The following is a 26,205-nucleotide window of genomic DNA, read 5'->3' on the forward strand; positions in this document are numbered from 1 at the left end:
AATAAAATATAAGATCAAAGTGACACCTCCGTGATGCAGCACACACACACACACACACACACACACACACACACACACACACACACACTTCCCTGTCTCTTCTTCTCTGTTTGTGAGACTATAGGACGCTTTGTTCTTCCAGTCATACACAAGAAGAAGAAGAAGTCAAAGGTCAACGCTGTGGACTAACCTGAGGGTGAGCTCAGTTGGGTTCTGTTGGGTTCTGCTGGAGATCAGGTTAACGATGGAACATGTTAGTGACTCACCTTCAGCTTCAGCGCCAACGACACAAAGTGTCTGCGACAGGAAACCACAGAGGAGGAGTTGAACATCCTCCATCTGTGAGAGACACGTGTGAGAACATGAGAACATATCTGCTCCTCAACTCCTCCTCAGAGCTGGACTCATGATAAACTCAACTTTAACGAGCTTCAGCTAAAGTACGGCAGAAAATGGAGTTTTCGTTCTGAGCTCCGGCTGTGATGAGACCCTAAAAACTAGTTCAAATCTGATGAGCTCATTTAAACTGGGGTTAAAATGAAAAATGACAAAGAATTTGGAAAATCACTCACATTTCTGAGATAAGGCATAAAAATAGAAACATTTTAGATTATTTTTTCTGAGCTTTAATGGGTTTCAGATCTGTTTATAATCCTAAAGTCAGGATTGTGTCGTTTATAATCCAAAAGTCAGGATTTTGTCGTTTATAATCCTAAAGTCAGGATTGTGTCGTTTATAATCCTAAAGTCAGGATTGTGTCGTTTATAATCCTAAAGTCAGGATTGTGTTGTTTATAATAATCCTAAACTCAGGATTGTGTCGTTTATAATCCTAAAGTCAGGATTGTGTTGTTTATAATCCTAAAGTCAGGATTGTGTGTTTATAATCCTAAACTCAGGATTGTGTCGTTTATAATCCTAAAGTCAGGATTGTGTTGTTTATAATCCTAAAGTCAGGATTGTGTGTTTATAATCCTAAACTCAGGATTGTGTCGTTTATAATCCTAAAATCAGGATTGTGTGTTTATAATCCTAAAGTCAGGATTGTGTCGTTTATAATCCTAGACTCAGGATTGTGTCGTTTATAATCCTAAAGTCAGGATTGTGTGTTTATAATCCTAAAGTCAGGATTGTGTCGTTTATAATCCTAGACTCAGGATTGTGTCGTTTATAATCCTAAAGTCAGGATTGTGTCGTTTATAATCCTAAAGTCAGGATTGTGTCGTTTATAATCCTAAAGTCAGGATTGTGTCGTTTATAATCCTAAAGTCAGGATTGTGTCGTTTATAATCCTAAAGTCAGGATTGTGTCGTTTATAATCCTAAAGTCAGGATTGTCGTTTATAATCCTAAAGTCAGGATTGTGTCGTTTATAATCCTAAAGTCAGGATTGTGTCGTTTATAATCCTAAACTCAGGATTGTGTCGTTTATAATCCTAAAGTCAGGATTGTGTCGTTTATAATCCTAAAGTCAGGATTGTGTCGTTTATAATCCTAAAGTCAGGATTGTGTCGTTTATAATCCTAAAGTCAGGATTGTGTCGTTTATAATCCTAAAGTCAGGATTGTGTGACAGTGAAGACACAAAGGTTTGTTAGCGTTAAACTTCACTTTAATGAGAAAAAAAAACAAACGTCACCAAATAAAAAAAAGTTAAAAACTGGTTAAAAAGATTAAGAACAGGAAATTTACACAAATATCAGACGCTAACGGTTCACACTGGGCGTGTGCGGCATGTCTTCATCTTCATCACTAGATGCAGCAGCTTCACGTTCGTCTCAGAACAAAATAATCCAACAGCCTTAGCGCCCCCTGCAGGATGATCAGATCAACACGCTGGACACCGACACTCTGGTGGAGCGGCCGCTCTTTGATACCACGATGGGTTCATCATCTGTCACAGAAAACAGGAAACATCAGAGCTGCACTCAAGATTAACTGTGGTTTAAGGAGTTAAACTCAGGATTAACTGTGGTTTAAGGAGCTAAACTCAGGATTAACTGTGGTTGAAGGAGCTACACTCAGGATTAACTGTGGTTTAAGGAGTTAAACTCAGGATTAACTGTGGTTTAAGGAGCTAAACTCAGGATTAACTGTGGTTTAAGGAGCTACACTCAGAATAACCCTGGTTTAAGGAGATAAATTCAGGATTAACCCTCGTTTAAGGAGCTAATGGCAGTAAACTGACCTTCAGGTATGAAGCCTTGGGCGCGCTGTTGGTCTTTCTCAATAAAGAGCGCTGTGGCGAGGAAGAAAGCTCCGCCCAAAACAGCCACAAAGGAACAAAGCAGCAGAGAAATCTGCAGAGACCTGAACATCCACAGGAAGGAGTCGCTGCGCCTCAGAGAGTCTGAAACCTGACAGGGAAACTGAATTATTACCATACAACAATTATTATATCAGTAAATAAATAAAGTGTGTGTGTGTGTGTGTACCACTCCGATCAGGTAGGGACTTCCTGCATCTCCAAACAGGTGAGAGAGGACGATCTGAAACGCCTCAGCAGTGGATCGACGAGTGGGAACTACAACGTACTGAAACACAGGTTTAAAGGTTTAAACACAGGTTTAAAGGTCCAAATTTGGGTTCAAAGTCAGGTTTAAAGATCTAAACTCAGGTTTAAAGGTCTAAAGTCAGGTTTAAATCTTAAAAACTCAGGTTTAAAGATCTAAACACAGGTTTAAAAGTTTAAAGTCAAGTTTAAAGGTTTTAACACAGGTTTAAAGGTCCAAATTTGGGTTTAAAGTCAGGTTTAAATATCTAAACTGAGGTTTATAGGTCTATAGGATGGGCCAGGTTTAAACTCACCAGCAGGATGTCGGCTACGATGGCCCAGTTCATGGACAGAAAAGTCTCACCGAGGAAAATAAAAACCTGATGAATAAAGACGACATGTCAACAAGAAGAAGAAGAAGAAAAAAAACAACTAAGTTACTAAGATACTAAGTAACTAGTGAAGGTAAGTAACTAAGTAAGTAGTAATCAGTAAAGATGTGACTCACATAAGTGGCGGCCGTGCTCTGCTCAGCGAACTCGATGGCGAGGAACAGGAAGGGGGCGGACATCAGGAGCCCGGCTGCACACACTAGGGGGTCGGCGCGGGGGTTGGTCCTCTTCAGTAGACGGCTCACCTGCACGCCACTGGCCACGCCCACCACGCCGCTGATGATTGTGATGATGCCGAAGATCAGGCTGTGACAACAAACACAGACATATAATAAATAGATGTTTGAGGTTTTATTGTGACAGTCTGTTTCCTGTTCCTGTACCTCTCAGAGGAGCTACAGCGTCCCTCCAAACACGGCTCTTTGTTCCCAGAGAACATCGCTGCTCGCAGCAGGAACGTCGGCGCCCACAGAGCCAGAGAACCAGTGACGAAGGCCACAGCAGTGAAGCCAAACGTAGACAGCAGGAAGCTGCGGCTGTGTCACAATAAAACAACACTATTAGACAGTAATAGAAAAGGAAACACTTTACTTTGGAAGGAAGTTCAATGAATGAAGAGAAATTATGTTTTTTTGAATTTATTAACAATTCAGAAACACATTTATTTTGGGCCCGCAGGTAGGTGTTTTATTGTGAAGGACCTACTTCCTGCTGAGGGCCTGCAGGTCCTGGATCCAGCTGGTCTGGTGAAGTTGTTCCTCTGGTCGTGATTCCACGGCTCCTCGTTTCGGTTCCTGAACCACGAAAAAAAGAAGAAGAACAGCGACCAAACCCAACGTAGGCGTCACACGCAGAGCCCAGTGCCAGTCCGCCGTCACATTATACACCTGAGAACCTGCAATATACCCCAGACCACTGACACACACACACACAGAGAGGGTGAGGAGACGTGATGAATATGATGAAGATGATGTTCTTACCTTCCCACTGGAATGGCGAAGTAGAAGATGGACAGCATGTTGGTCCTGGCTCCGCCCACATACAGGTCAGCGATTATGGTGGGGGCGATGGTGGAGTAACTGGCCTCGCCCACACCCACTAATCCCCGCGTCAGCAGCAACGCCCAGAAGTGCTGCACACACACACACGCACGCACACGCACACACACAGACGAAGGACTTTTACTTTGACAGGTCAAAGACGGGGGGGGTTCTTTCTTTGTTTACGTTTGGACTGGTTGCCATGGGTACTCACCCCTTTGGGTGTGAAAGAGCTGCTCAGAGTCACAACAGACCAGAAAGTGATCCCACCAATCATGATCAACTTCCTGTTGTAGCGGTCACCAAGGTAACCAAAGAAAGGCGCCAAAAACATGTAACTGCAGATAAACACTGAGAGAGGGAGGGAGGGGGGCGTGAGATGATGGAACGAGCGTCATGTGACTAGTGATGTGACGTGTGATTGGATCACCTGTCTGCAGTAAGCCTGACTTTCCATCGTCGATCCCAAAATAATCCTCGATTTCAGACAAAACTCCTGAAGCACAAAATGTTATTGTAACAAAAGTGTGCGTGTGTGTGCCTGTGTGTGTGCGTGTTTGTAACACAATCTGTGTGTGTCATTGGAACACACTTGGAGAATACGATCTGTAACTTTCAGAAACTTGTAACTCGTTCAATACCACTAGAAACCAGCAGTAGTCGCTGGTAGTTGTGTATATATTTATAACAGTGTTGTGTATATATTTATACATGTGTTGTGTATATATTTATAACAGTGTTGTGTATATATTTATAACAGTGTTGTGTATATATTTATACATGTGTTGTGTATATATTTATACATGTGTTGTGTATATATTTATAACAGTGTTGTGTATATATTTATACATGTGTTGTGTATATATTTATAACAGTGTTGTGTATATATTTATAACAGTGTTGTGTATATATTTATAACAGTGTTGTGTATATATTTATACATGTGTTGTGTATATATTTATAACAGTGTTGTGTATATATTTATACATGTGTTGTGTATATATTTATACATGTGTTGTGTATATATTTATAACAGTGTTGTGTATATATTTATAACAGTGTTGTGTATATATTTATACATGTGTTGTGTATATATTTATACATGTGTTGTGTATATATTTATAACAGTGTTGTGTATATATTTATAACAGTGTTGTGTATATATTTATAACAGTGTTGTGTATATATTTATAACAGTGTTGTGTATATATTTATAACAGTGTTGTGTATATATTTATAACAGTGTTGTGTATATATTTATAACAGTGTTGTGTATATATTTATACATGTGTTGTGTATATATGTATATACAGGTACGTCTAAAAAAATTAGAATATCATGCAAAAGCTTAATATTTTTTGTCACTCAAACCCATTGTTGGTTCTGGTGTCTCTCACCTTCATCTAGACAATAGTCATAGATTCTCTATGAGGTTCAGGTCAATCATGCACAGGAACACCATGGTGGTCATTGAAGCAGCTTTTGGTACCTTTGGCAGTGTGGGCAGGTGACAAGTTCTGCTGGAAAATGAAATCATCATCTCCATAAAGTTTGCCATGGTGTTCATGAGCTGGATTGACCTGAACCTCATAGAGAATCTATGACTATTGTCTATATGAAGGTGAGAGACACCAGACCCAACAATGCAGATTGACCTGAATGATGTTATCAAAGCTTACATGGAGCTCCATAACCAAGTGACTGGTATAGTGTACAGGAACATCTGTGCAGAGTATGGGCTGGAAACCCCAAGGTCAAAGTGGGAAACACCTCCAAAGGTGGTAGAGACCGCCCACAGAGGGTGAGGAAGAGTTTATATATATATATATATATATATATATATATATATATATATATATATATATATATATATATATATATATATATATTGATTTTTATTGATTTTATGTAAAATTATAATTTTTTGAGACACTGAATTTTGGGTTTTCATTATCTATAAACCATAACCATCAACATAAAAGCTTGAAATATTTCACTCTGTGTCATGAGTCTATATCATATATGGGTTTGACTTTCTGAAATGAGTGACAAAAATATTAAATTGTTTCATGATATTCTAGTTTTTTGAAATGTAACTGTATGTATATGTGTTGTGTATATAATTGTTTATATGTGTGTTGTGTATATGTGTGTTGTGTATATAATTGTGTATGTATGTGTGTATATAAATGTGTATATAATTGTGTATATGTGTTTATATAAGTGTGTTGTGTATATAATGTGTATATATGTGTGTTGTGTATATAATTGTGTATATAATTGTGTATATATGTGTGTATATAAGTGTGTTGTGTATATAATTGTTTATATGTGTGTTGTGTATATAATTGTGTATGTATGTGTGTATATAAATGTGTATATAATTGTGTATATGTGTTTATATAAGTGTGTTGTGTATATAATGTGTATATATGTGTGTTGTGTATATAATTGTGTATATAATTGTGTATATATGTGTGTATATAAGTGTGTTGTGTATATAATTGTGTATGTATGTGTGTATATATTTGTGTATATATGTGTGTATATATGTGTGTATATAATGTGTATATATGTGTGTTGTGTATATAATTGTGTATATAATTGTGTATTTATGTGTGTATATAATTGTGTGTATATGTGTGTATATATTTGTGTATATATGTGTGTATATATGTGTGTATATAATGTGTATATATGTGTGTTGTGTATATAATTGTGTATATAATTGTGTGTATATGTGTGTATATATTTGTGTATATATGTGTGTATATATGTGTGTATATAATTGTGTATATATGTGTGTATATATTTGTGTATATATGTGTGTATATAATTGTGTACATGTGTGTATATAATTGTGTATGTGTGTATATAATTGTGTATATATGTGTGTATATAAGTGTGTTGTGTATATAATTGTGTATGTATGTGTGTATATAATTGTGTGTATGTGTATATAATTGTGTATATATTTGTGTATATAAGTGTGTATGTATGTGTGTATATAATTGTGTATATATGTGTGTATATATTTGTGTATATATGTGTGTATATAATTGTGTATATAATTGTGTATGTGTGTATATAATTGTGTATGTATGTGTGTATATAATTGTGTATGTGTGTATATAAGTGTGTATGTATGTGTGTATATATTTGTGTATATATGTGTGTATATATGTGTGTATATAATTGTGTATATATGTGTGTATATATTTGTGTATATATGTGTGTATATAATGTGTATATATGTGTGTATATAATTGTGTATATATGTGTGTATATAATTGTGTATGTGTGTATATAATTGTGTATGTATGTGTGTATATAATTGTGTATATAATTGTGTATATATGTGGGTATATATTTGTGTATATATGTGTGTATATAATTGTGTATATATGTGTGTATATAATTGTGTATATATGTGTGTATATAATTGTGTATGTGTGTATATAATTGTGTATGTGTGTAGATATTTGTGTATATATGTGTGTATATATGTGTGTATATAATTGTGTATACATTTGTGTATATATGTGTGTATATAATTGTGTATATATGTGTGTATATATATATGTGTGTATATAAGTGTGTATATAATTGTGTATATATTTGTGTATATATGTGTGTATATATTTGTGTATAAATGTGTGTATATAAGTGTGTGTATAAATGTGTGTATATAAGTGTGTGTATATAAGTGTGTGTGTATATAATGTGTATATATGTGTGTTGTGTATATAATGTGTATATAAGTGTGTTGTGTATATAATGTGTATATATGTGTGTTGTGTATATAATGTGTATATATGTGTGTTGTGTATATAATGTGTATATATGTGTGTTGTGTATATAATGTGTATATATGTGTGTTGTGTATATAATGTGTATATATGTGTGTTGTGTATATAATGTGTATATATGTGTGTTGTGTATATAATGTGTATATATGTGTGTTGTGTATATAATGTGTATATATGTGTGTTGTGTATATAATGTGTATATATGTGTGTTGTGTATATAATGTGTATATATGTGTGTTGTGTATATAATGTGTATATATGTGTGTTGTGTATATAATGTGTATATATGTGTGTTGTGTATATAATGTGTATATATGTGTGTTGTGTATATAATGTGTATATATGTGTGTTGTGTATATAATGTGTATATATGTGTGTTGTGTATATAATGTGTATATATGTGTGTTGTGTATATAATGTGTATATATGTGTGTTGTGTATATAATGTGTATATATGTGTGTTGTGTATATAATGTGTATATATGTGTGTTGTGTATATAATGTGTATATATGTGTGTTGTGTATATAATGTGTATATATGTGTGTTGTGTATATAATGTGTATATATGTGTGTTGTGTATATAATGTGTATATATGTGTGTTGTGTATATAATGTGTGTATATAATTGTGTATATATGTGTGTTGTGTATATAATGTGTATATATGTGTGTTGTGTATATAATGTGTATATATGTGTGTTGTGTATATAATGTGTATATATGTGTGTTGTGTATATAATGTGTATATATATGTGTATATTTACCTGCTACGGTAAAGCGGTCCATGTAGTTGAGCAGGTTGATGTAACAGAGGATAAGTACAGTGATAAACGCCCTCTTGCTGGAAATGCCGCTGGCTGGCTCCGCCCCCTCCTGGCTGCCATGGCGACCGTCTGTGTCCTCATCGTCATCGTTAGCCTCGACCTCGCTGTCAGTTGAGAAGAATGGAGCAACATCCGACGGTTGGTCTGCAGACATGGTCCTCACTGCAGTAATTATTAATAAGATCATTAATATTATTACACTATAGGAACCATCATATTATTAATATAATAATTAATATTATTACATTATAGGAACCATCATATTATTAATATAATAATTAATATTATTACATTATAGGAAGAATCATATTATTAATATAATAATTAATATTATTACATTATAGGAACCATCATATTATTAATATAATAATTAATATTACATTATAGGAACCATCACATTATTAATATAATAATTAATATTATTACATTATAGGAACATCATATTATTAATATAATAATTAATATTACATTATAGGAACCATCACATTATTAATATAATAATTAATATTATTACATTATAGGAGCCATCATTATTAATATAATAATTAATATTATTACATTATAGGAACCATCACATTATTAATATAATAATTAATATTATTACATTATAGGAACATCATATTATTAATATAATAATTAATATTACATTATAGGAACCATCACATTATTAATATAATAATTAATATTATTACATTATAGGAGCCATCATTATTAATATAATAATTAATATTATTACATTATAGGAACCATCACATTATTAATATTAATAATTAATATTAATACACTATAGGAACTATCATATTATTAATATAATAAATAATATTATTACATTATAGGAAGAATCATATTATTAATATAATAATTAATATTATTACATTATAGGAACCATCATATTATTAATATAATAATTAATATTACATTATAGGAACCATCACATTATTAATATAATAATTAATATTATTACATTATAGGAGCCATCATTATTAATATAATAAATAATATTATTACATTATAGGAAGAATCATATTATTAATATAATAATTAATATTATTACATTATAGGAACCATCATTATTAATATAATAATTAATATTATTACATTATAGGAACCATCACATTATTAATATAATAATTAATATTATTACATTAGAGGAACCATCATATTATTAATATAATAATTAATATTATTACATTATAGGAACCATCATATTATTAATATAATAATTAATATTATTACACTATAGGAACCATCACATTATTAATATTAATAATTAATATTATTACATTAGAGGAACCATCATATTATTAATATAATAATTAATATTATTACATTATAGGAACCATCATATTATTAATATAATAATTAATATTATTACAGTATAGGAACCATCACATTATTAATATAATAATTAATGACACTATAGGAGACATGACATTATCAATATAATAATTAATATTATTACATTATAGGAACCATCATATTATTAATATAATAATTAATATTATTACACTATAGGAACCATCACATTATTAATATAATAATTAATATTATTACATTATAGGGACCATCACATTATTAATATGATAACTAATATGACACTATAGGAACCATCACATTATCAATATAATAATTAATGACGCTATAGGAGACATGACATTATTAATATAATAATTAATGTTATTACACTATAGGAACCATCACATTATTAATATTAATAATTAATATGACACTATGGGAACCATCACATTAATAATATAATAATAGCAGTATCTGAAATATTAGCATCAGTAATTTTAAATTAAAATTCAATATAAAATGTATTTATTATAAAAAATGAATTTTTATTTAATTAACATAACATTACATTAAATTAAAATTACAATTTAATTAAAAAAATTTATCAAAATAAATCAAATAAAATTCTTATTGTTATTGTTCCTGTTGAGGCTGCAGCTCTGCTCTGGATGACCTTTGACCTTTTCTCTGTCAGACTGAAGCGATCACTGATTATTCACTGATTGTCTGATAAATAGCAGATCAATATGTAACCTTTAGAACCTTTACAACCTTTGGAACCTTTAGAACCTTTGCACGAACATGACAAACACAAACAGGTATTTAATGAAACACTGCCTACAGGGGGCGCCACTTTATTAACATTACTTATGTTTAGATAGAGAAAACATCACAGATTATATACAGTAACATGATGAAGTGATTAATACACTGAAGATGCTCATAACATACAATTACATTCGCACTAATTATTTCTATATTTTACAACATGAGTGAATAAAAAAATAAAGGTGATAAATCACACAAAATATTTCATTCTCTAAAGTGACCCATAAGGGGCGCCATTTCACAGCTTCATTATTATTCGTTAATGAAATGAAAATGTTTTAATGTGAATTATTCAAAGCTCGGAGAATAAATTCATGTTTATTGTCATGGAAAGTGTTTTTAAAAATAATGCAAATAACTGTAAATGATGGAAAGTATAAATGATATGTGAAGAGTGAAAACCTTTATGTAAAGCTAAAATTCTACTTTTTTAAAGGGAGTTTGTTTGAAACAAACTCAGTGATCAAACATGTTTATTTTGCCTCCTGAAAATTAAATCACGTCGGCCTAATAAAACAAATATTCTATAAATTAAGAATATATATAATATATGAGCCACAAGGCATGCTAAATGTTAGCTTAGCTGTGAAAAGTGTTCAGAAACAGGAAAAGGGTTGAAAACAAATTCACTTGACGCTAAAAATGTCCTTTTTTTAAACAAAGTTCGGTGGATGCGCACTGTTTATTTTTGTTTACCTGTGAGCTTGAGTCTTTCCCGCTCTCACGCGCTGTTAACTCCTCATTCCGACGCGTCGAAAACAAACACGAATCGTGTTTTTAAAATAAAATCACATAAAAAGGAGAAAAAAGGAGAGGTTGAGATTTGTTTTGTCAGTGACAATCACATCAGCAGCGCCGCCATGACACCTCTGACCACTTCCGCCCTGCTGCTCACATGACGAGCCGTCACGTGACATCACATGACGAGGATTTTTCCGTTTGCTTTGCATGTATTTGTTTGTGTATTCATTTCACGTTTATTTCCTAAGTTATTTCCGTGTATCTGTTTGTTCGTTTATTCATGAATGTATTTATTTTTTATATTTACATGTTTATTGTGTGTAGTTTCTGGTCTTTTTTCAACAGTTTTATTTGACACTATAACCTTATGTTTGGATGAAATTATACTTTTTTTTAAAGGGAGTTTGGTGAACCCACAACCATTGGAGCTCCAGTTCTCCTAGTTCTGGGGTCACTCTCCTCCACTTTTGACCTTTGACCTTCCACACCAGCTCCAGTTGTGCTTTTTACCACTTCCTCCTGATGTTGCAGGTGCCTCCACATCTGGGAGCACCTTTGATGACGTATCCAATAGGAATTGGGAGCTTCCAGTTCATACTGGGGACAGACGTTTATCACATGGGGCAGAGCCACAAACATGTGATTGTACCTGATCTGAGGGTCTCATGATCAACATTAATGTCTGCATTTAGACTAATGACCAATCAGGAAACAACAACAGAGTTTATGTTATAATGTTATCTTTATTGTAAAACATTTACTACAAAATGAAAATATTACCAGTTGTGCCACTGAATGTTATCAATGGATGAGGAGGAAAATGTGTCCCATGATGGACAAATGTTTATGTATTGTGGACCCCTGAGGGGACACGTACCTCTGTTTGGGAACGCCTGCTGCTTGAAGACTTAATTAATGAAAGAATTCCAACAATGTTTGAAACCAAACATGTATTCAACTTTAATTATGAGAATGTGTTACCATCAAAGGTGTGACTGCAAAGTGTGTGCGTCACACACACACACACGCCCTTTCACACACACACACATCATAAAGTCCCTGACGGTCAGTGAGTCAGTGAGGATCAATCATGAAGACAAAGCGACTGTCGGTTGGAGTTCTACTGACGCTCCTCACACTTAATGGTATGTGTGTGTGTGTGTGTGTGTGTGTGTGTCTTCAGCTTTAATCACAGTGTAAACACAGACATGTTGGACTAAACCTGAGCAAAGCTCCTCAAACTGTGGTGCTTGAAGCCATGGCGGTCAAACGTTAAAGAAGTGTGTTTGTAACTGAAGGGTTGCTGGTTCTAATCCACTGTGTAAAGGGGACTTGAGCAAGTTGCCTTTAAATAGAACTGCTTTGAAATGTAATTGACTACAAATAATGTTCTTATTGATTTTTAAAGTGTTTGATGTTTTAAATCAATAAAGTAAGTTAAAGTTCCTCGTGTATGAAATGTGGTATAAAAATATAAACAAATATATACCATGTAAATATATATGAATCAAAATGAGAAAAAATAAAACTTTGACTTGACTATATCAAATATTCTTTAGGCAGTTGTATAGTGGCAGTGGGTCATCCAGTAACCGAAGGGTTGTGGGTTCAAATCCCGCTTTATCCAAGTCATTGTCGTTGTGTGACGTTGTGCCTCGTATGAATGGGTACAAATGTTGGTGGAGGTCAGAGTGGCCGTAGGCACCAAATGGCAGCCACGCTTCTGTCAGTATGCCCCAGGGCAGCTGTGGCTACATCATAGATTACCACCACCGCTATGACTGTGTGTTATACAATTGCTGTGGTAAGAAAAATGATGCTCAGCCAGTTTGACGTGTTGATGCTTCAATCTGCATAACACAATGACACACGCACGCACGCACGCACGCACGCACGCACGCACGCACGCACACACACACACACACACACACACACACACACACACACACACACACACACACACACACACACACACACACACACACACACACACACACACACAAATAGAAATTAAATAAAAATAAAAAGTTCAGAAATTGACAGTGATTTTTTTTTTAAAGTTTTAAAAATAAAATATATATTAAAAAAATGATGTTAAAATAACTTCTTTAAAACTTCTGACTCACAACTTTATTTAAACACAACGAACACAAAATAAAAAGAAACATCCTCAAGTTTGTCTCAAAAACATACCAAAGAGTCTCTAGGTTTCTCTGCATCATCTGAAAAAAAAAAACAATGAAATGATGAAAGTCAGAGAAAGACCTCATAGATGGAAAACCTATGAAGTGTATTTAGTTTGATTATGAATGATTCAAAGTTAACACCTCCTGTTTAATACTTTTATGGTTACATTCTCTGAGCATCTGCTGGGTAAACATACCTTTGTCCTGATGAGAACACTGGGAGAACTGGTCTGTGTGGGGAAGCTCTGGTGAAAAACCGGTTTGTGATGGAAACTGACATTTGTTTGTTTCTCCTCAGGAATTCAGGCGCAGCTTGACGGTAGGTGTCTGCATCACTTCCTGCTGTGAACATGTGACTAACAATAACACACACACACACACATTCACTGACCGTGCTCGGCGTCGGTGGGATCAGGGCTCCAATCCTCAGGCTCCGCCCCCTCCTCATCACTGTCCTGTGTCTCTAACATCACTGGTTGTCCACGAGAAAGTTCTGATGCCAGATCAGCACAACCATCAGCGTCACCTGTTAGACCAGCTACGATCTGACGAACCGTGTTCTCACGAGTCCTTCACACACACACACACACACACGGGGTGCCAAGTGTAAAAGTAAAAAACTTTTAGTATAAAAGTTGTAGCGAACACATTTTCATTATTTATCTCACTTTTCTCATATTTAGCACATTTTCCTACATTTAACACAACATTTAACCACATATATAAAGGTTAAAAAAAGCATTACATCTAAATCTAACTGTTATATGTTATATCTAAGTGTTAAATCTAAGTCTAAATATTAAATCTTATATATAAATGTGTTGTGTTGGTAGTTTAATGTGAAGGGCAGCTCGTCCACCTGCCATGACTACGTGCTCAATCTCCACCGCACGGAGAGAACCAGCCATACATATCACCCACCCTAGCAACGGTGAAGAGGTTTTGAGGCTTTGTGTGTTTCTGCTTCTGTATTGGTTGAGGTTACAAGGGGCGGGGTCAATTAGTATATGTGCAAAACATTTAAGTTCAACATTTAACATTTAGATTTAGATATGATATATAACATTTAGATTTAAATATTTAGATTTAATGCTTTTTTTTGTACCTCTATATATGTGGTTAAATGTAGGATCATGTGCTAAATATGAGAAAAGTGTGATAAATAATGAAAATGTGTTAGCTATAACTTTTATACTACATTTTTACACTTAGCACCATGTACACACACACTAAAGTGTGCCAGTTGGAGTGGTGATGGTGATATCTTATGATATACCACAGTTACCTTTCCTATGTGCTGTAGTTCCTGAGATATTGGAAGATGAAAATGGAAGAAAAATAAATTGTCCATATCTCTAAAAGTATTGATCAGATCAAACTAAACATTTACAGTGTGAATACTGGATAATCACAGAAAAATTGGTAAAATTGTCAGATTTTTTGAGACCTAGTGCGTAGGATATTTGTTGAAATGATATGAGTGTCATCAGGTATCACTATGACCAGCTGCAGTGATACACCGCTCTGTGCTGTTGGTTTCCAGTCTGCGGTCAGGCTTCTCTAAACACTCGGATTGTTGGTGGCGAGAATGCTCCTGAGGGGGCGTGGCCATGGCAGGCCAGTTTCCACTTTAATAACAATCACTTCTGTGGAGGGTCACTGATCAACAGCCAATGGGTCCTCAGCGCCGCCCACTGCTTTGAGAGGTGAGAGTGAATCTGACCAATCACAGCAGGAGCTTTTCTGCTTCAAAGCGGTGACAGTGTGACTCCTCCCCTTCCTCAGCAACCCGTCCATGGTCAACCTGCGGGTGTACCTGGGCCGACAGAGCCAGCAGCTGGCCAACATTAACGAGGTGGTACGGGAGGTGTCGCAGATCATTTTACACCCGGACTACGACAACACGCCCTCAAACAATGACATCGCTCTGATCCAAATGTCCAGCACCGTCACCTTCACAGACTACATCCGACCCGTGTGTCTGGCAGCACAAGACAGCGTGTTTGAAGCCGGGCTGATTGTGTGGGTGACGGGGTGGGGCACCATCAGAACCGGGGGTGAGACACACACACACAAGTAATAGATTACTGGTTGAACTGTTACTAAAAGTATGGTCTTTGTTTCCAGTTTCTCTTCCTTTTCCTCAGACGCTACAGGAGGTCGACGTTCCCATCGTGTCCAATGCAGAATGCGTTGGGTCCTACAACACGCTAACAAACAACATGTTGTGCGCAGGGCAGGAGGGGAAAGACTCCTGTCAGGTCAGTTTGAGGGCACAAAAACAGACACAAGGTCAATCTAGAGCTAATAAAACACCTAGTTTGTGGGCATAAAAACACCTGACAGGTCACTGTAAAAGCGTTATTAAAAAAAACCCTGCCAGGTCACACTGAGGGCATAAATATCCTTAAAGATCAGTCTGAAGCTGCGTTCACACCAAACACGTCTGTCGCGCGAAACCTTCCGCAGGATCAAAAAATGTTTCCCTATTTGCTTCATATTCGCGTCTGAAGCGAAGCTCCGCCCACCAGACTCCCAAACGGCGACAACCAGGCTGTGTTTGTTTCCACCATCAACTATGGAGGACCTCCGTTAATTCACTGCTCCTAACCTCGGAAGGGGAAGAAACGTTGGCTTTCCTGGCTTCACCAGGTGAACCAGCGCCACATCCAACTAGGTGAGCTTCACTGCCTGCTTCAGAAGCTACACCTGGATGATGACTGTTTCCAGCGGTACCTGTGGATGACCAGCGCCCGATTCGACGACCTGCTGGGTCGGATTGGCCCACGGATGTCCTGGCAGGATACCAACTACCGGAGCTCCATCTCTGCAGCCGAACGACTGTCTGTCTGTCTCCGGTAAGTTTCATAAGCAACCGAAGATGCCATGATTCATCAGACACATCTCTTAAATACACAATAAAGATAGATACTATATTAATCCCAAGGGAATTTAAAAGCAGAATTATTAAAATTATTGTTTTCTGGAGATACCTATTCTGGGAGAAAAGGCCTGTTTTATTATTGTCTTTATCATAAATATATTACAACTAAAATAAAAGTAAATCATTATAATAAATTATTTACTATTGTTATTTTTTGTCCTCTGGAGACCTACTCTGGAAGATGAGGCTTGTTTCATTAATATTTATTGTTTTTAACTCTTATTAATAAATCATTATTTACTACTGTTAATTATTGTCATCTGAACCACATACTTCTATAGAGCAAACTTCCTACTGTATTAACATGTGTATAATAAATATGGAAGAATGGGGAGAGAAACGTCTGTCAGCTTCATTTTTAACCAGAAAGAAATAATCCAAGAAATCTCACCTCTGAAATTAATTTAAGGCATTAAAGTTCTCACAGAGAATCAATATGAGGAAACTATATATTCTTGTATGAAAATATATAACATTGATGTGGTGAACACATAGCTGTTAATATGCATTGATAGAAATGAAAAAGAAAGCAAAAGTACACTTTAAAATGTGTTTTTAATCAACAATTCTGAAATAACACCATGTACATTAACATTATAATACCTCAATTTTAAACAAACTATTTACTTCAATATTATAATACTTACATAATAAACAAACTAGTATAAACAACTATTCACAATGTGGTTCCTGCCATGCAAAGAGTCCCGCCCACCCCAGCCCATCCAGACCAATCAAAAACCTAATTAAAATATTCCAAATTTAGTGTTACCGGATGATAATCAAGAAGTTTAAAACTTTGAAATTTAACGTTTCCTAAACTCTGCTGGCACTTTTTGCAGGATAGGAAGCAGGTCTGAAAAACATCTCATCCTCAGTCAGAGCTGGTGGTGAGGAGGTGGTCTCCTGAAGGTCTGTAGGATAAGCTGCTCCACCTCACTTGGAGAGCCTTGGCTGGACCTCTTCTTTGCTCTTTTTCCTTAAAAATAAACAAACATTATATATATATATATATATATATATATATATATATATATATATATATAAGCTTATCAAGTCACTGTTACTTAAATAAGATCATAGATATATTTTAATTAAACATTAAATGAGGTAATGATCAACATTGTCATCACTGATATAACAAACATTTATAGATACATTTTATTTATAACAGAATGCAAAACAACTTCTGTCATGTTTATATCAGATGGTTTGGCTGCACTTGTTTCTGCAGGAGATGCTGCTGTAGCACCATCACCATCATCAGCATCTTCTCCTGCTCCCTGAGCACTATCTGTTCCCTGTCCTTCTCCATCACTCATCTGATTGTTTACCTCTGAGTGACAGCAAACACAATATATAAACACATTATTATACATTTTAAATCATTAAACTAGATTTAGATCCCCCACTAGAAGAAGCCCTGTGATACATAAAGGCCTGAATATTAACCTGGTATATATTTCTATATGTCTGCACTGATAAACAAACCTCCAGTCTCTGATGGTTGACCATACTCTGTGGTCCTGTCTTCCTCAACCCTCTACCCCATGTTGCTGCTTGTCTCTCGCGGTGAAACAAAGGGTCTATGAAGGTCATGACCACAGGGTATTTCCACAGTTTAGATGTTCCTGCAGCTGACCCACTACGGTTCTCCTGACTTTTTTTTCCTCTCATAACCCATAAGTGAAAATAGCTGGTGTTGCGGCTAATGCTATCATTAGCTAATGCTATCCTCACTCACTGCCGACTTTCAAAGATGAAAACTACAGAGAGAACATTTACCTGCTGCTCCACCTCCTCGCTGATTCTCCTCCACACCAAATCCTTCCTGGTCCTGGACCCGGTTAAAATAACAGGCCGTGTCATACAGCTCCCTGTGGTCACACACCGCTACGATTAGCTTCTCCTCAATGGTTGAACGGGGGAAAATACTGATTTCCGTGTTGCCTGCCTGACGTCATTGCCAACAAGGACTCTGATTGGCTTTCGCGCCTGAGCGTCACGCGAAACAGCCGCTGGAGTTCAATATTTTCAACTCAAGCGAACGGCGAATAACGCGAAAATCGGGAGCGCGCTTGCAGCAGCCATCGCTTTCCACGCGCGAAACAGTCCGCGCCGCCCCACCGGTGAATAATTCGCCTCCCAGCGCGTCTAAACCATTGACTTTGCATGTAATCTGTTCGCTTGTGCCGCAGAAACCGCGTTTGGTGTAAACGCAGCATAAGGGCATAAAAACCCTTACATGTCACATTGAGGGCATAAAAGCTTCTGCCAGGTCAGTTTGAGGGCATAAAAACTCTTACAGGTCACACTGAGGGCATAAGAACTTCTGTCAGCTCATACTAAGGGCATAAAAGTCCTTACAGATCAGTCTGAGGGCATAAAAACCCTTACACTTCATACTGAGGGCATAAGAACTCTTGTAAGGTCAGTTTGAGGGGATAGAAACCCTTACAGGTCGCACACTGAGGGCATAAAACACGTGCCAGGTCAGTCTGAGGGCATCGGTGTGTTAATGTTGGGTTTTTTCTCCCTGTGCTGTGACCTCAGGGTGACTCTGGTGGTCCATTGGTGGTAAAGAGCGGGTCTCTGTGGCTGGAGGCCGGTGTGGTGAGCTTCGGTAGAGGCTGTGCTTTGGCCGAGTTCCCGGGGGTGTACGCCCGTGTGTCCCAGTATCAAAGTTGGGTCTCTGAGCAGGTGGGCTCAGACAAGCCTGGCTTCCTGTTGTTCAACAGCAGTACGCTGGGCTCTGACGCCTCACCATTCCACCCACGCCTCATTGTTCCTCTCATCATGTCTGTGCTGCCTCTCGTCTTCTCCTTCTTCATCTGAGAACCTCATCACTTCTTCATCTCATTCAGAGCACAGTCCTCACATTGTAATCAAACCCAATCGATCAATAAAACTTTTACAAATCTGCTTCTCTGATCAAACTTTCTACTGAAGCCCAAATACATATCAGGACCACAACCAGATAAACAATCTGAGTCTATAGAAGAAACAGAAATCATTTTTCTTTAAAGTGATCCTCCACTGTTTTTATAAATTTGTCCTAAAACTTTTTAGATGTTTTTTTTTAGTAAATCTATGTCTAATAAAACACATTATGAACCATATTTGTTTAATTTCCTTTTAAAATGAAACTCATTTACAGTTTTGGATCATGTGATTGATGATGTCACACGGCCCCACTGCCTGTAAACATCCCATTGTTTTATATTTAGCAGCTTTTTAGATTATTTAACAGCTTTTGGTGGCTATAGTTAGAAAGTTAATCAGACTGTTTAAGGACTCACACCCAAAAGGGCTTCTATTCTCAATGGTTGTGTCTTCAACAATCCCTGATAACTGAAACAAAAGAGGTTTACATCGACATCTTTAACATTTTCTGTTTTATTAGAGGAGCCGGAAGCAGCAAAAGTTGTTATTTTGACTGAAAAAGTTAGTAAATAATCTATAAATCAGGCTGAATGTTTCACTCCAATAGAAAACAATGGGATGTTTACAGGCAGTGGGGCCGTGTGACATCATCAATCATGTGATTTCAAAATGGAGGAACACAGGCTCTAACACTGTAAAGTAGTCCTATTTTGCAATTAAACAAATATGGTTCATAATAATGTGTTTTTTTAGACATAGATCTATTAATAAGGACATTTAGGTTTTAGGCTAAACTTGTAAAAACAGTGGAAGATAACGTAAGACCAAATCTGAATACTGAATTCCAATTCTAAAACAGAACATTAAACTGATTGCATTAAGTTTATTCTGACTATCCCGAAGTATCCCAGGTTCCTTAAAGGCAGCATCTGTCAAACGTGACTGGTGCTGTTTGTTTGTTTCTTCATTTATTTTTAAATAAAGTTATTTACTTTTTAATAAATAAATAGTATTATGAGATTTACCGGGAAATACTAAAACTCGGAAACATCCAGAAACATAGGCTACCGGAGACAGAGTAAATTCTACCCCGTACTGTATTTACAGGCGGTAATATAACCACGTCAATAATGTTTGTTTGTTAGTTAGAGCAGCTATCTTTACCAGGGAGCACATATTTATTCCTGGTTATTGTTTTACAGAGTTTAATATAGTTTTATTTACCGTTGAGTAATTCCTACTGTATATTTACAAGTTTATAAATACTATTTTACGACTGCATAGTTTCTGAACATATACGTAGGACATCCGAATGAGATAACCTTTAAATAATAATAATTTAAAAATAAATAAATAATAAAAATGCAACTGGTTGTGTTTCCGTGCAGTAGGAACTACTCAGCATTAAATAAAACCCAATAAAACTCTGTAAAACAAAAATGATGTTATATTAATATTATTATATTAAACAGTATGGGGCAGAATTTACGGTCTCTGGTATGTCTCCGAAATGTTTCCAGATCACTCCGGGTTTTAGTATCTCCCACATTTAACAAATACAATATACTGAGAATAAATAAAAATATTGGACTTTTTCTGACTGACATTTTTTTTTTTTAAACATTGATTTGTACGATTTTTGTCCATTTGTTTTGCTTTTTAGAAAATAAGTTATAGCATAAAAAATACAACATACGTAGAATCATGCAGTGGTAATTACGATGTTATTAATGAATAAATGAGAACATAAACACGGCTTTAAAATGGATAACTAATAACGTTACGGCTAATTGGTGTGTGACGTTTCCCAGGCTCATTGAAGGCAGCAGTGATCACATGACTGTCCGTCCTACCGGAAGTGAAGCTGTCGGCTGTAAACCGTGGACAGGTTGAGGGTTTGAATCAAAGTGTGTGTGTTAATGGGCCTCACGGCGGCTCGCAGTGTGTGCATGTGTTGGATTGTGTGTGTGTTCATCGCACTGATGGACACACACACACCGGACGGAGGATGGTGAGTTCACTGAAGCTCGGTCGTCTTAAAATCCATTTATTCCGTCAGGGTCTACTGACGTCAGGACATTCGGGTCGTGACGTCACGCCTTTAACCAATCTAATTCGGTTAATTTTAAACCTTACGGTTTGTTTCCATTTATTGGAAAGTTACGTTTGCTGATTTGGTGCTGTGATACAACTGGTGTCCATGGTAACTAGTTACCGGAAGTTGACAGAAATGGAAAAAAAATAACGTAATTTACATGATTACAAAGTAACTTATTAAGTTCGTTTTTTTAACCTGTAAAGTTACACCTTCTTACCAGTACTTAAATAAGTTACTGTATCTTACCTCTGCTTAAATTGTTTTATATTAACTTCACCTAAATTATTTTAGGTTACCAGTATTTAAGCTACTAACTCTACTCAAGTTACTTTACCATATCTGTAATAGCACTTTGTTGTATGCATGCTGTGTAGTGTGGATGTTATTGTAACAAAAAGCTGTAAAGAGCTAACCCTTAGCTTTCAGAAACTGGTAGAATTCCACGCAGAATTACGGTCATTTAACTTCATGTTCCTTGAGATGTGTTCAGGGTTCCTGGGAAAGCCAGTAATTTCCATGAATTAGTCAAATCCAAGTAGAACAGGATGTATGGTGACCCTAACTCAGTGTTGTGGTGCGTTGCAGGTCGGCAGTGTCCGAGCAGAGTCTCCAGGATGAAGGATTGTGTAACATCGACGTGTTGGACGCTTCATCGCTCTCACACCAACAGTTTCTGGAAAGGTAACGTTAGCGGGTCACACGTAAAACATCTCTAAAGTAAACTATTAAAAACACCTACAGCCTTTTCTGTGTGTGTACAGGTACGCATACAGCCAGCCACTCGTCCTCAGAGGCCTCACGGATAACTCTGTATGTATCGAATGCAGACAGCATTGGTCACTCAGAGGCTGAGTTTGTCTTTCTGTGTTTCAGAGGTTCAGAAAGTCCTGCTCCCGGTCCAACTTGTTGGAGGTTTACGGAGCGCTAACGGTCCGACTGAGCACTGCTAACACCTTCTCCTATAGGAAAGGTGGGAGGAGCCTCACACTCTGGACTGGATGAGATTAATATTATATGAACTGGACTAGATGAACCTGGACTAACTGGTCTGTGTGTCTTCCAGTGGACGTCCCGTTCAGAGACTACGTAAACCGGTTCCTGCGGCCTCAGTCTGTGAACGCACTGGGCAGCGGTGAGTTTATGATGGTTCACATCCAAACACTGGGAAACACTAGAGCTAATGAACCAGTAGTGGTGTGACAATACATCGATACATAGATTAATTAACATTCCAATTACATCAGTGCCAACATCGATCCACATTGTCATCTTTAAATGGAACATATTATGAAAAATCTACTTTTGTAGTGTTTTTTTTTTTATCACATGATGTAACTTGAGTGTCCACCAGAACACAAAATGTGAAATAAAACCATCCAGTTGTTTGCTTGTGGTCTGAGTAAGTCTTATAACAGAGAAAATTGATCAGTTTCAAATTTTCAAGGTTTGACATCACACATGAAATCGGGAATCAGTGTTGCCAGATCAGATGGACAATTTCCAGTCCCATCACACTTAGAATCCACCCATTCCAATAAAAACAGCCCAAACATGAATCTAGCAACATGGTGTTTGTAACAATTTAACGCAGTGGTTGCACGAAACAGTAAACTATCACCTTGAAAGTATTATTCCTATAATCTCTACTTTAGATGATGACAATAAAGCAACATAGCAGCTCCAGTAAGTGTTTAAAGCAGCTCACTCAGCTGCTGTTGCTGCATACACTTCAGAAAACAGTGTTTTTCTAACTGACAATATCCACTTAAAGGCAGGGTAGGCGATTTTCAATAGCTAGCATGACTTTGAATCTAGCCTCCCCGACGGATCCGCCTTTACCCCCTCCCCTCTGTGCTCCATCTCACTCATACGCTAGAGCACTGCTGCTCCAGAAGCGGACCTCAGCTCATCACTTGCATTGTGTAGAAACTTTGTCGTCTCATTCAGCAGTAAACAAATGATATCGTTGTATATATTAAAAAGCGTGACTAAAAAATCTGTTTTAAAACTATCACCAGTGATATGCTTTGAGTGTGGGCTCGTGTATGCGAGGGGTCGAGAACGAGCAGGAAGATATTAGTTAAAAAAAAAAAAAACTAACCGTCTTTTTTTATTGGTTGAAGTTATTTCAGATTTACAGCTGTTAGTTTTCTTCGTTCTTTTTTCAGAGCACATAAGATCTTAGTTTCTGTCAGGACAAAGACAATTTAAACCAAAAATCTAAAAAGTGTATGTAGAAAATCACCTACCCTACCTTTAATTAGCCATGTGTTTTACTGTAATGTGCAGTTTGTTTTTGGCTGAAAACAATAACAAGAGTTTGTGAATAGCAAAAGAAAGTCACTAGTGATCAACTGTTGTGTGGAGTCCGTGTGCATAGACACGCCCACTCAAACAGCCCGGTTTTAGAATTGGTCAGGAAGTGACTTTTCAGAGGCTAAAACTCCAGAAAACAGGCGGTTTGGGAAAATAAACCTCAAATACTATGTTGTTGGGGTTCTTAGAACAAAACGACAAAAAAAATAGCATATGTCCCCTATAAAATACGCCTTTATTTTGAAATTCACATAGCATGTGATGTCTGTCACCATTTCCTGTGCCCCCCACCGCCTTCAGCATTATTTAATTTTTTTACTAAGAAGAATACTGTTTATTCTGTTTTTTTAATGCCTGACACCTGAAAGACCTTAGGAAAAAATGGTCAAATCATATTTCAGTTGTTTTTTGGGAGTTCATATACATGTAAATGTGTGAGATGGGAATATGATATCACATCATATCGTATTGTGACAGACTTTGTGATATTGGCAAACATTGTATCGTCATCCAAACGTATGGACATTGTATCATATCGTGATGAAGCTGGTGATTGACACCCCTATGAACCAGTAACGCTGCTCCCTTACCCTCAGAGACGTTGTACTTCTTCGGGGACAATAACTACTCAGAGTGGCGTGGACTGTTGGACCAGTACCAGGTTCCTCCGTACGTCCTCCCTCAGACCAGCTCAGCGCTCAGCTTCGGCGTTGCAGGTCCAGCCTTTGTCTCCTTCATCATCATCATCAGTTCATGGAGATCTAACCCTTTAACTCCGCCCCCTGCAGGTGCAGGGACAGGTGTTCCGTTCCACTGGCACGGCCCAGGTTTTTCTGAGGTCATTTATGGACGAAAGGTGAAGTTTTAAGCTCCTCCTTTGTCGTTTCCATGGCAATGATTGATTGTGACCAAGTGTCTGTCCCTCCCAGCGATGGTTCCTTTACCCCCCCGACAGAGAGCCTCACTTCCACCCCAACAGGACCACGCTGTCCTGGCTGAGGGAGACCTACCCCCACCTCCCGGAGGACGAGGCCCCGCTGGAGTGCACCATCAGGCCTGGAGAGGCGAGAAGCTCTGTTTCCATTTAAAACTGAGGGAGGGACTTATACTGTGGGTTCTTCAGCAGTACCATCTAGTGGTAGGGAGGGGAATTACAAGTACAATATAAAATGTCTGATTTCAATATTATAGCAAACACGACAGGGACTAGACCACGCCCCCAGGCCTGCTCTGATTGGCTGAGGTAATTGATTATTGGCTCCCTCAGCAGCTAGCATTAGCATCTTTATAAAGAGGTGTCAGTCAGCGTCGCACTGAGCCAATTCAAAGCTGTCCAACAGCACAGCAGCAACTTATGTGTGGACCTTTCCAGGAAAATAGTTAGTGACAGACCGAAGCAATTATAGTGAGGACTAAATACAGACTAAAGAGAATAAAAACAGGCTCAGACAGACTAAAAAGAGACTAAATACAGACTATGAAATGGACAAATCTGTGAACTACAAAACAGAGCGATTATACTACAAAAAGTGGATGAAAGTAACAGGATAAACAACCCTCACAGTTTTTATCATAAATCCAAAATCTCTTCTTGTAATCGAGTGATGCACTATTAATAATAAGTGATGGATCTGTAACCTGACTGTAATGTTACTTCCTGTGTAACAGGTGCTGTACTTCCCTGACCGATGGTGGCACGCCACGCTCAACCTGGACACCAGTGTGTTCATCTCTACCTTCCTGAGCTAAGCTCCACCCACAGTGCCCATCAGTGTCTGTAACGTCTGTCACTGTGTGAACAAATAAACATCTGTACAACCTGTGGTGGACTTAAACATTTTCCTCGTAGAGCAGGAGGAAAAAAAACCTGCTCACGATTCGATTTAATCAGGTGTTCTCATCCTTGGGTCAGGACCCCATTTGGGGTCGCAAGACACTGGTAGGGGGTCGTCAGATGCCACACTTTGAGCCTATTTTTGCCCATTTTTCTGCAACTACACCAAACTCATCATATTTTAACCTATTTTCATCACTTTTTCTTGCCATATTTTTTGCTCCTTTTAATGTATTTTTGCTACATTTCTTTTTTTTTTTTTTTTAAAGGATTTTTTGGGCTCTAGTGGCCTTTATATGACAGTTGCTCGACAGGAAAGGGATCAGAGAGAGCAGGGAATGACACGCAGCAAAGGGTCCCAAGCCGGGAATCGAACCTGGGACCGGCTGCAGGTGAGGAACTACAGCCTCCGTACATGGGGCGGGCGCTCAACCCACTGAGCTACACACCAGACATTGTGTTTTTTTCGGCTGGGGTTGCGAGGAGACCGTGTGACAAAGCTCTCCTATGAATATCGAGCTTG

At 37.0% G+C, this 26,205-nt stretch overlaps 3 protein-coding genes and 1 long non-coding RNA gene across 5 annotated transcripts; 2 read left to right on the forward strand and 2 right to left on the reverse strand.

Moving 5' to 3' along the window:
- Positions 1-1,627: 1,627 nt before the first annotated feature.
- spns1 (SPNS lysolipid transporter 1, lysophospholipid) lies at positions 1,628-11,580 on the reverse strand. Its single transcript, XM_028455499.1, has 12 exons — positions 11,377-11,580; positions 8,497-8,718; positions 4,354-4,419; positions 4,138-4,274; positions 3,864-4,015; positions 3,589-3,798; positions 3,267-3,419; positions 3,000-3,189; positions 2,806-2,871; positions 2,433-2,531; positions 2,186-2,354; positions 1,628-1,891 (listed from the first exon to the last, which is right to left on the reverse strand). Exons 2-12 carry the CDS (start codon positions 8,708-8,710, stop codon positions 1,821-1,823), a joined length of 1,527 nt encoding a protein of 508 aa, XP_028311300.1. The 5' UTR covers positions 8,711-8,718; positions 11,377-11,580; the 3' UTR covers positions 1,628-1,820.
- Positions 11,581-12,317: 737 nt separating this feature from the next.
- On the reverse strand, positions 12,318-14,251 carry LOC114468127 (uncharacterized). Its single transcript, XR_003674620.1, has 3 exons — positions 13,805-14,251; positions 13,615-13,643; positions 12,318-13,271 (listed from the first exon to the last, which is right to left on the reverse strand). It is a non-coding gene; the product is annotated as an uncharacterized LOC114468127 (long non-coding RNA).
- Positions 12,432-19,473, forward strand: LOC114468125 (tryptase-like). Its single transcript, XM_028454830.1, has 6 exons — positions 12,432-12,566; positions 13,906-13,926; positions 15,151-15,313; positions 15,393-15,664; positions 15,735-15,868; positions 19,105-19,473. Exons 1-6 carry the CDS (start codon positions 12,512-12,514, stop codon positions 19,384-19,386), a joined length of 927 nt encoding a protein of 308 aa, XP_028310631.1. The 5' UTR covers positions 12,432-12,511; the 3' UTR covers positions 19,387-19,473.
- On the forward strand, positions 15,875-25,670 carry jmjd8 (jumonji domain containing 8). Of its 2 annotated transcripts, none has more exons than XM_028454831.1 (9): positions 15,875-16,465; positions 22,118-22,213; positions 22,294-22,342; positions 22,406-22,502; positions 22,596-22,664; positions 24,445-24,564; positions 24,637-24,704; positions 24,778-24,912; positions 25,517-25,670. In XM_028454831.1, the coding sequence occupies exons 1-9, from the start codon at positions 16,350-16,352 to the stop codon at positions 25,595-25,597; spliced, it is 831 nt and encodes a 276-aa protein (XP_028310632.1). In that variant the 5' UTR covers positions 15,875-16,349; the 3' UTR covers positions 25,598-25,670. The 2 variants fall into 2 exon arrangements, with proteins under 2 accessions (XP_028310632.1, XP_028310633.1); XM_028454832.1 differs by lacking the exon at positions 15,875-16,465 and adding an exon at positions 20,157-21,445.
- The last annotated feature ends 535 nt before the right edge of the window (positions 25,671-26,205 follow it).

The sequence above is a fragment of the Gouania willdenowi genome, chromosome 8 (assembly GCF_900634775.1).
Source record: "Gouania willdenowi chromosome 8, fGouWil2.1, whole genome shotgun sequence".
Taxonomy (NCBI): domain Eukaryota; kingdom Metazoa; phylum Chordata; class Actinopteri; order Blenniiformes; family Gobiesocidae; genus Gouania; species Gouania willdenowi.

Coding starts and splice junctions, on each gene's coding strand:
- jmjd8 (XM_028454831.1), top strand. CDS start 16,350: ATGACCAGCGCCCGATTCGACGACCTGCTGGGTCGGATTGGCCCACGG. Junction 22,503..22,595: donor CACCTTCTCCTATAGGAAAG/GTGGGAGGAGCC, acceptor TGTGTCTTCCAG/TGGACGTCCCGTTCAGAGAC. Junction 24,705..24,777: donor AGGTCATTTATGGACGAAAG/GTGAAGTTTTAA, acceptor TGTCCCTCCCAG/CGATGGTTCCTTTACCCCCC.
- spns1 (XM_028455499.1), bottom strand. CDS start 8,710: ATGTCTGCAGACCAACCGTCGGATGTTGCTCCATTCTTCTCAACTGAC. Junction 3,799..3,863: donor TTCGCCATTCCAGTGGGAAG/GTAAGAACATCA, acceptor TGTGTGTGTCAG/TGGTCTGGGGTATATTGCAG. Junction 2,532..2,805: donor TCGTAGCCGACATCCTGCTG/GTGAGTTTAAAC, acceptor CCTGTGTTTCAG/TACGTTGTAGTTCCCACTCG.
- LOC114468125 (XM_028454830.1), top strand. CDS start 12,512: ATGAAGACAAAGCGACTGTCGGTTGGAGTTCTACTGACGCTCCTCACA. Junction 12,567..13,905: donor GACGCTCCTCACACTTAATG/GTATGTGTGTGT, acceptor GTTTCTCCTCAG/GAATTCAGGCGCAGCTTGAC. Junction 15,869..19,104: donor AGGGGAAAGACTCCTGTCAG/GTCAGTTTGAGG, acceptor CTGTGACCTCAG/GGTGACTCTGGTGGTCCATT.